The sequence below is a fragment of the Diceros bicornis genome, chromosome 19 (assembly GCF_020826845.1).
Source record: "Diceros bicornis minor isolate mBicDic1 chromosome 19, mDicBic1.mat.cur, whole genome shotgun sequence".
Taxonomy (NCBI): domain Eukaryota; kingdom Metazoa; phylum Chordata; class Mammalia; order Perissodactyla; family Rhinocerotidae; genus Diceros; species Diceros bicornis.
In genome coordinates this window covers 15,122,533-15,132,765 of record NC_080758.1, presented here as the reverse complement: position 1 = coordinate 15,132,765, position 10,233 = coordinate 15,122,533, and the positions used below count along the sequence as shown (strand labels likewise).

The following is a 10,233-nucleotide window of genomic DNA, read 5'->3' as shown; positions in this document are numbered from 1 at the left end:
TGCCCATCACACACACACACACACACACACACACACACACACACACACACACACAGAGTCCACCTGCCCACACCCCGTTCCCTATTTTGCAAGCACCACAGTGACAACAGAGATAGGGTGGGGACTTCTCTTTTTTTGTTCACAGAGAAGTCCAGTCTTAACATCAGAACCTGCTTTCCAGGAGCCAAAACAGAGCTCTGCCATCCAGCATCCCCTCCCTTCCCCAGGGACCCCCCAGACCCCTCCTTACTGGGCCCAAGGGCTTCTACTTGAGGAATCCGGTCAGGGCCACATGCCTCCTGCCAAAAATGCCCAAGTGGTCCCCAAGGAAATCATCGGACAAGAGAGTGAAGTTGTGCACACAAGGATGCTCATCGCAGAATTGTTTGTAATCGCGAAGGATTGGAAACCACCCAAATGTCCAACAGTGGGGGCTGGTTAAATGAATTATCATCCAGCCACACAATGGAGAACCATGCAGCTCTTAAAAAATGATGATGTACATGTATATTTATCGAAATGGTAAGACATTCACAATATATTATGGAGTGAAAAAAGCTGGTTACAAAGGCATATGTATAAAGCAAGATGCCATTTTTATTTTATTTTTTATTTTTTATTTTATTTTTTTTGTGAGGAGATCAGCCCTGAGCTAACATCCGCCAATCCTCCTCTTTTTTTGCTGAGGAAGACGGCCCTGGGCTAACATCGGTGCCTATCTTCCTCCACTTTATATGGGACGCCGCCACAGCACGGCTTACCAAGCAGTACTTCGGTGCGCTCCCGGGATCCGAACCAGCGAACCCCGGGCCGCCGCAGCGGAGCGCGCGCACCCAACCGCTTGCGCCACCGGGCTGGCCCCGCCATTTTTATTTTTTAAAAATCTATATATGTTAAGAAGGATATGCACCAAAATGGGAGCCCAGTGGTGGTAGGATTACAGCTAATTAAAAATGCTTTCATAGGTCCAGCCCCGTGGCTTAGCGGTTAAGTGCGTGCGCTCTGCTACTGGGGACCCGGGTTCGGATCCCGGGCGCGCACCGACGCACCGCTTCTCCGGCCATGCTGAGGCCGCGTCCCACATACAGCAACTAGAAGGATGTGCAGCTATGACACACAACTATCTACTGGGGCTTTGGGGAAAAAAAAAAAAAAGGAGGAGGATTGGCAATAGATGTTAGCTCAGAGCCAGTCTTCCTCAGCAAAAAGAGGAGGATTAGCATGGATGTTAACTCAGGGCTGATCTTCCTCACAAAAAAAAAAAAGCTTTCATATATAAAAAAACACATACATACATATATATACATACATATAAATTTACACGCACACACACACATATGTAGTCACTTTGTATGGAACACTTGCTACGAGCCCAGCACTAAGCCCTTTGTCTATATCCCCTCATTACTCTTTCCTACAACCCTATGAGGTAGGTTTATTAAAACCATTTTACAGATGAGGAAACAGAGGCTCATTCAATGACCAAGTGGCAGAGCCAGGATTTGAACTTGGCTCTGACTCCAGAGTTCACGCTCTTAACCAGCAGGTTGTCATGTTTCTCTTTTTGTTTATCTGTACCTTGCCTATTTTAAAAAATAACATATATTTACTTGGGTGATAAAGAAATGATGTAAGTTCACAAGACAAGGAATAAATGAGCCTGGGGAACTATACACAGCAACGTGTCCTCAACTTCTGGGGTCTTCGGCAGCTTTTCAGCAGGTTTTCTCCATCAGCCCATCCTTTCTTCCCTCCATTGGCCCATCCTGTGTACGAGGCTGGACCGGGCAACCCTGGGAGGGCTGGGCCTTAAGTATTACAGGCTTCAATGCTGTGTGGCCTGACGCCCCTCCTCAAGCCCAAATTTGATTCAGTGAGGGCAGTGAGCACTTACCTTGCACCATACGCCGTGGGAGATGCTGGAGAGACCAAATTGAAAAAGCCCGGTGCCTGCCTTCAGGATCTTCTCGTCCAGGGCCGGATTTCTCAGCCTCTGCACTATCAACATTTGGGCTGCATAATTCTTCGTGGTGGTGGCTGTCCTGGGCACTGTCGGATGTTTAGCAGCATCCTTGACCTCTACCCACTAGATGCCAGTAGCAGCCTCCTACCCAGTTGTGACAACCAGAAATATCTCTAGACATTGCCAAATGTCCCCTAGGGGGCAAAATCGCCCCTAGTTGAGAGCCAGGATCTAGTGGATGATACAAGACAGGCAGTAAAAAAAAAAAATCTAAATTATTTGCTACAAGGCTCAGTATAGATGGGAGTCACGTGTGCATGGATGGGTCAGAGAAGGCTTCCTGGTATGCACCTGTCCTTGAAATCCAAGGGTCCCTCAAGGTTCTTTTCATTCTACAAAATTATCCTGGGTGATCTTGTTTGTCCTTGTGGCTTCAAAAAGATCTATTTCCGGCCTAGACCTCTCAGGGTGGGCCCAGTCTTTTCTGCACAAAGAGAGCATCTCCGCTACATGTCCCACCAGCATCTCGCATGCAACACGTCCACAGCTGGTGTCCACATCTTCTTGAAAGCCCGGCTCCCTGCATGACCCACACAGCCTCCCAAGTCAGAAACAGGGATTCCCCCCGTCCCTCATGTCCACCAAGTCTCACAGCGCTGTCCATTCTACTCCTGCAACCATACAAGCCCTCCTCTACCCGCCAGGCCCGCCACCAGCAGCGCTGGACACCGTCTTCCCCACCAACCCATTCTCCAGCCAGCAGCAGGGGAAGGCTTCTAAAGGCAGATTGCACCACGCCACTCCCCTGCCGAAAAGCCTTCAGTGGTTCCCCGCTGCTCTCAGGATGGAGTCCAAGCTCCTTCCTGCAGCCTTCAAGACCCACACGCCCTGGCTTCCGCCCACCTCGCTGGCCTAGTTTCCTGCAACTCCCACTCGGCCTCCCGCGCTCAGCCAACTGCACTTGCAGCTCCTCTAATATTCTTCCTCACCTCAGGCCTTGGTACCCTCACCCCTTGGCCTGGAGCCTGCCTTCCCTGCTCCCATCCTCCCCCCTTCATCCCCTAGATAGCTGCTACTCAGCCTGCAGGCCTCTGCTTAAACATCACTTCCTCCTGGAAGACTTGGCCCCCCGACCCCCACCCACTGGCTCTTATCATGGCTTATGAGAATTGCTTAATTGTCCCTCTCCTTCCCGGGACCACCGGACGCCTTTCGGCTGGGACCCTGTCTGCTTGTTCACTGTTGTTTCTCTAGCATTTAGCACAATGCTTAGCACATAGTAAACACTTAATATGTATGTGTAAATATATATTTTAAACTGGATAATGAGTGACGGATGGTCAGACAGACAGACGGATGGGTGGATGCAAGGAACAGGCACCATTTGGGTTGGGTTGGTTGGGTCTTTACTGCTTTGAAGGATCTTCAGGGGAAGGGCATTCAGGTAGAAGGGCAGGTGTGGCTGAACGCAGGAGCGTTGGATTGGAGGCACAGTGGGAGACAGAGGACGATGCAGACGGATTACAAGGACCTTGAATGTCACGGTGCGGAGTCCGGACTTAATTCAGTAGGCAATGGGGAGCCATGGAAGGGTTTTAATCAAGCAAGTGACATGATCCCACCTGTGTTAGAGAAAGATCGCTCTGGCTGCTGCAGGGATGGCGGTGGGCAGGGGATCAGAGGCTGGGAGGCCAGGGAGGAGGCTGCCACAACAGTTTAGGCAAAGCCAGCGAAGTGTGAGCCAGAGCAGGGACGGTGGAAGGGAAGGGAGGGGAGAAGAGGAGAGACTAGGGTGAAATGAGTCTGTGGAATCTAGAACGTGTTTCTACACCTGGGCCGCCTGCAGGGACTGGGCAGTGCCACAAAGGATCCTGAGGTCCGAGACCGATCTCGGTGGTCCTGACTCAACAGCCTCCTGCAGGGGTGCAGGCAGCCAGAGTCATGCGCAAAAGCAAACAGAGGGACAGCCGCCTTCAGCCCGTGGGAACCAAGGGGCATAAGCAGAGGGATAATAACAGTAACAAAACTGCTTCATTTATCGAGGGTCCTGTGCACCAGACGCTGCGCTAAGCATGACCCAGACTCATGCACGTTTACTCTTCACAAGAACCCAAGGAGGTGGGTATTACTTTTTCCCTCCATTTTACAGAGGAGGAAACTGAGGTTCAGATGGGCAAAGTAACTCGCCCAAAGTCACACAGCCAGCAAGTCACAAATCCAAGCTACTCTGACTCTAATGCCCATGCTCTTAATCGGCAATTTATCTTACACAAAGGAGGGAGCAAGTGGTAGCAAGTGGATGGCTGAAGGCTGTGGGTCTGTGAAGAAGCAAGAATCTCTCAGCCTAACCCCAATGTGATGGCAGGAAGAGGCCTGCTGATGGGGCATGGAAAGAAATGCAGGGGAGGAAGGGAATTCCTCCAGTCTCTGTACCCCATGTGTTCAGACCCAGACTCATATTCAGAGAGATGTGTCCCTACTGTAAGAGAACTGGGCTAAGGAGTGAGCAGTGTGCATATCCTCAGCCCCAGTGGGGCCACTTTTGTGGGAATTAAAGAAAGGTATCCTCCTCTGGGGGCATATAGCTCTACAGGCTAATGGCTGGTGAGTATATAAAGCCTTTTTTGCAAATCATAGAAAGGTGCCTCTTCCTCCAGGAGGAGATAGTCTGCCTTTAGGGCACCTGGTTGGTTGAGTGGAGCTTAAGACGGATTTCAGCCCCTTCTCGCCTCCTGCACTGAGTGCCCTTGGACAGTCAACAACCTGCCCAACTGTACATGACAACCATGCCTCCAGCTCCCCTGTCCTGCATCCCTGTTTCCCAGCAGCCACTTGATATCATCCTCAATGAGAAAAAAGTCCCCTCTGGCAGATACAAAGAGCTTAGACCGTTCCACAGCCTCATTGCCCCCTCCGTGGGAGAAAAGACAAAGTCCTAGTATACCCACCACCCTGATGAAAAACTTGATGTCAGAGCCTGTCTTGATGGTAAAAAATAAAAATAAAAATCCAGGCTTTCTCTAGAGAGGCCTGTATCAAAACACAAAGTTCCAGAAAACAGAGGCCTCTAGTCAAGAGCTCCTTAAGGGCCCTTTAAGGAGTCCAGGAAGTGGAGGGTAGGCTGACCCTCGCTGGGGGCATGAGGCTTCTCTCCCTGAGCCTAGCCCTAGGCCTGGGTCTCCTCTCAGCCTGACAGGCGTGGATTCCCCATCTTGTCCCCAACCCCTAGTGCCCTCCTTGGGTCAGCTCCAGGGCAGGATGGGGAAGCTCCCAGCCCTGAGGCCCCAGCCCAAGCTGTCTCCTTACGGTCTCCTCTCCCCCAGGAACCACCTGACTCCATCCTCAGCTCCCACCCCCTCCCAGGCCGAGCTGCGCCAGCCGCTGCTGCCTGAGTTATATAAACAGGAATCATTCTCTCTCTCTCTCTCTCTCTCTCTCGGAATACCTGAGGCTGCATTTCCGAATGGAGCTTCCTGATGGAAGGAAAAAAAAAAAAGAACAGAGCGAGGAGAGAGGAAATTTAATTGGCTGACTCCTATCGCCCATGTGGTAAATAAACTGGCTGCTCCAAACTTTGCTAAGTCGGAGGAGATAGGCCCTCCTGGGGTCCCTGCCCTGGCATCAGCCCAGCCCCCTCTCAGAAGGACTGGAAGGCAGCACTCCGGCAAAGGCCTCGGAAAAATCGGAGCCTTGAGAAGCAGCAGGGGAATTGGAAGTCCTGCCTCTCGGCACAGTTACTCCAGAGCAGCAGAAATGTCCTGAGATCACAGCCACCCCCTCTACACACACAGTTTTCATAGAAGGGCTGAGACCTGCCAGGGGTGGCACCACACCTTTAAGGGCCCGAGCTGCCTTCTCAGTGCCCGTTATTTAGGCTTCTCCGCCAAAGGCATTTCAACAGCTTTCCCCAGGTACTGGCCTGGGAGCACTGGAGATCTAACTTAAATACCTCTTGCTGCATTTAAGCAGGCGTCTTCTTGTTCTGCTTGCAGTGTGAAGGCTAGAAACCGCTGTTTCCCCCCAAATCTGCCCAGCATATAAAGAGAGTTGGTGAGGCCTGAAGTCAGGACACCTGGGTTCCCATTCAGGCTCTGGATGTAGCTTGCCATGTGACCAGGCCTCTGATTCCAATACTCTAGAGTGTGAAAGAGGGGGGCTCAGATGTTCTCTAACGTGCTCACAGTCTGGAATAGGAGAGGGGATTCCTCATCTCCAGGAGCCAGCTCAGAGGGCCACCCAGGAGAGGCAGCTGTCCCTCGGCTGAGAGAGACCTGGCTGGCTTCGCAAAGCATCTGCCCCAGAGGGGCTGGCAGGGTGGTCCCAGAAGGGCGGGCTGACTCCCCCAGGAAGCAGTGTTTAAACGTGGACCTTCCCTTCCAGGAGGAACGTAAGAGGAGCATCCCAGACACTGGGAGAGGGAGAGGAATGGAGGTGGAGCAGAGTGGAGAAGTAGCCAGGGCAGGGAGGGGGGTGGGGGACGGGTGATGGCTGCAGAGAAACTGAGGCAGGCAGGATGGAAGATAGGTGCACGAGGAAGTGGCCACAGATGGGCAAAGACCAAAGCATGTCATCATGGGTGCAGAGGCCAAGTTCCAAAAAGGGCTGTAGATAGGGGTAAAGGGCAGCGTGGGTAAGATAGACAGGGACGGGGTAGTGATGAGGGGCAGAGGCGCACGGGCTAAGGAGGAGCCTTTGGATTCCAGGGCAGTGGTGATGCCTACATAGGGTAGTGGTGCTGACTAGCTGGAGGGGGAAGAGGATGGATCCAGAACCGGCTGGAGGAGTCCACAGAGGGCTGGCTGCAGCCCAAGCCCTCAAATGAGCCGCTGCCTGTGCTGGGGGCACCTCGGCCAGCCCCCGAGACCCGGCAAGAGCCGGAATCAGACGCACGGAAAACGGAGTTGGCAGGCGCAACCCCTGGCCAGGCCCGAGGGGCAGGAGAGAAGACGAGGGTTTCCAGAAGCGCGAGTGTAAGAAGCCTTCTGTCGTCTTCAAGTGGCGGCTTCTCTGCCCGCCACCAGGGGGTGCCCCTGCAGCTCGGGGAGACCCCGAGGGACTTCGGCTTAGCTCCTCCCGCTGCAGCCCCGCCTGGTGGTCTCCAGCCGCGCCCCAGCTGGGGCAGGGGCCTGACAGCGCCAGAGAAGAGCGAGAGGAGAGGTCAGCTCCGGAGGCGCGTGCCAGACGGGTCCGGACCGTGCCCACCGCGGGCCGCCCAGCACCCAGCGCGCGCACACAATCCACGCCTCTCCCTTCAGCGCCCCGGCCCCCGAGGGTCAGTCCCAAGTGGCGCTCCCTTTGGACGTAAGGCCGTCGGGCCCTGTCCTTCTTCCGTGGAGGGGACAGTGCGCCCGCAGCTGGGTCCTAGGGAAGGGGGCAGCGCTGTCCCTCGCTCACCGCCTGACGGCCCGACGGCCAGAGGGCAGCGGGGTCGCGCTGCTGGGGCCGGCGGGGGTCCCCATGGGCCAGCTCTCGCCCTCCCTCAGAGGTGGCCGCAGCCGTGCGTGTCGCCGCGGCTTTGAGGCTGCCTCTAGGTGCCCCCGGACGCGCCACGACCTCGCACACACGCATCCGCGCGCACACGCTCGCGCCGTGCGGTGTTTCCCGGCCCCGGACCCCGCCTCTGGGAGGGGCCCAGAGGCCGAGCCCCGGTAGCAGGGGGTGGAGGGGCGCCTGCAACGCCTGGGTCCCGGCTCCCGTGTTGCGACTGTGCGCCACCACCCCAGCCCCTTTCGGCGCGCGGGCTTGGCCCCCGGCGCTGCCACCCCTTGGCCCGCGGGGGTCCCGGAGGCTCCCGGGCGCGCGGCGGGCGGGGTTGGGAGGCGGGTGGGGGCCGCGGGCTCCGGGCCGAGAGGCGGCTCGGCTCCGCGCCGGGGAAAGTTTGGACGTGGGAAACTCCCTCCCCGCCCGCCCCGCCGAGAGGAGGGGGCGCGCGGCGGCCGGGCGCGGGCACCCGGGCTCCCCCTGCGGCGGGAGGCTCGCCCCCCGCGCCGCCTGCCGGGCCGCTCCCGCCGGCCAGGGGGCTCCCTCCCGGCTGGGCAGCCTCCCCTCGGCGGCGATCCGGCCGCCCCTCCCGCGGCCCCTCGCGCTCTTACCTCGGGGAGCGGCCCGGGGCTCCCCCCAGTCCTGCCGCCTCGGGACGCTGCGTGCGGCGGGTGCCCCGGCGCGGGCGGGCGGGCGAGTCCAGAGCCCGGCGGCCGCCCGGAGGAGCCGGAGGGAGAGCGGGCGCGAGAGGGGGAGCCGCGGCGGCGTGTGCGCGCGTGTGTGTGAGAGCGAGAGAGAGCGAGGGAGTGAGGGAGCGGGAGCGAGGGAGTGTGCGTGTCTGACTAGGGGGGAAGTGTGCAAGGGACGGATCCCTTCCTTCCTCCCGCAGCCTCTGGTGGAGACTCGGAGAATGCAGCGCCCGCCGGGCAGGAGCGCCGCGCCGCGCCGCGCCGAACCGCAGGCGGCCGCGGGGCCCGGATCCCGCAGCCGGGGAGCCCCGGCCCCCGCCCACCGGATCGCGCCCCTCCCCCGCCGGGCGGGGCCGGCCTCTCCATCCCACGGGCGGCCCAGTCCCAGGAAACCCCCAGGGGGCGGTGCCCCTCCTTCCTCCAACCCCAGATCCGCGCGAAGGGAGCGCCCCCAGGAGGGGGACCGTCTCCCTCCCAGCCTGGCAGCTCCCCGGAAGGCCCCAGTTTGAGACCCGACCCTTCTCCACCACCTGACTTTACTGGGTCTAGAGTTTCCCATTTCCCCCCACTACTGTGGGAACCTGGCTTTGGGGGAGAGGGGGCGCCGGCGAGCGTGGGGGCAGGCTTCTCCAGTGGCCGCCCCTGGCTGGCTGCCCAGAAAGGCCCCTGCACAGACCCCCCCAGTTTCAGAAGCAATCACCGCGCATGGAGTGGGACAGAGGCTGGGGCCCAGTCTCTAGGAAGGTGAGAGGTCAGGTGTCCTGGGAAAAGAACAGGTGCTTTTCCTCTTGGAGGGGGTGGGGCATGCTGGACATCATTGCAACCAACAGAGTAAGCACGTAAGCCAGCCCCATCCGAAATTTAGTGCCACCTGGGCCCCCAGAGCTTCCCAATAAACCCCCCCCCCCACACACACACACACGCTGCCCTGAGACATGTCCAGGCCTGATTTTCCATCCTCTTTAAAATCCAGCTAGCCCACTGCCTGAGGTCTTTTCTGCCCAGCCCAGTTTCTTTCTCCTGGCTGCATGGCCTTCTCTTCAGTCCCATCTCTCTAGGATGAGTCCTAATTGAGGAGACTCCTGCGCCCTTAGTTCTCAGTATGAGATTGTTGATGGTGGGCCAGGACCAGTGACTTCCATAGACCTAGCCTTTGTCTTGGGTTGGGAGTTCCCTTAGGAGCCCCTCAAAGGGCCGTTGAATGGGTGGGTGAAGGATAACAGGAGACAGGACGGCTATCTCCCTCTGTCCTGCCATGCTGTCGCTGACCAGACACGTAATGATGTATGATCAGATTCCAAAGTTCAGGGCGAAGAGGGAACAGGACTGGCCAGGGCCTCTGTGGGTCCTCAGGGACCCAGGTTCTACCTCACCCCCATCCAGCTCCTTCCCTTGCCCCCTTCTGTAATTTCCATCTCCATCCCCATGCCCTGGTCCTTCTCCTCTCATTCTCTCTGGTGATGGGAATCCCTCTCCTGCTGGCTGCCCCTCGGGCCCCTCCCACTAGACTCCATCATTCTTTTATTTATTTTGAGATTTATTCTCCATTGCACCAGCCTGTTCCCTCCCCTAAGTCCTTCTCTCGGTTTATTCCCCTTCATGGATCTCTTCCTGCCCTGCCTTTGTGTCGCCCTCCTTCTCTCCGTCTCTCTCCTCCTCTCTCCTCTCTATTCTTAGCCTCCACTCTTTCATGCTTTCAGAGACCAGAGGCCAGCCTTTCCAGATGCATCTCCCGGCTTTCTGTTCTCTCCCTCCCCTCCTATTCACTTTTGCCATTTGCTCCAGCTTCCCTCCCTTCCTTCCTCTCCCTCCAGGCTCTGCTGTGTGCTGTTCATTGCAGATGTCAGTCCTACTTGATTGTCCACAGGTTGTTCTGGCCTGGGACACTGTTGCTCTCACATTTGCGTACACATAGTAGGTGCTCAATAAATGTTTGTTGAATGAACGACTCACAAATCTTTCTTTTGATCTCACTCTCCTCTCCCCATGACTCTTTATTAGATCTCCACTTTCTCTCTCTCAAAGTCTCCTCTTCTCAGACTTACTTCCACCATTATCTGTAATTCCTTCTTCCTCCAACAAACCTCTGAGGATCCCCTC

At 56.9% G+C, this 10,233-nt stretch overlaps 1 protein-coding gene across 1 annotated transcript in view; it reads left to right on the top strand.

Moving 5' to 3' along the window:
* Positions 1-8,642, top strand: part of LOC131418781 (basic proline-rich protein-like) — a 53,590-nt gene extending 44,948 nt beyond the window's left edge. Inside the window, exons 2-3 of the mRNA XM_058563411.1 lie at positions 6,902-7,235; positions 7,380-8,642. Of these exons, the coding sequence (XP_058419394.1) occupies positions 6,902-7,235; positions 7,380-8,642 (1,597 nt within the window). The remainder of the gene's footprint in view (positions 1-6,901; positions 7,236-7,379) is intronic.
* The last annotated feature ends 1,591 nt before the right edge of the window (positions 8,643-10,233 follow it).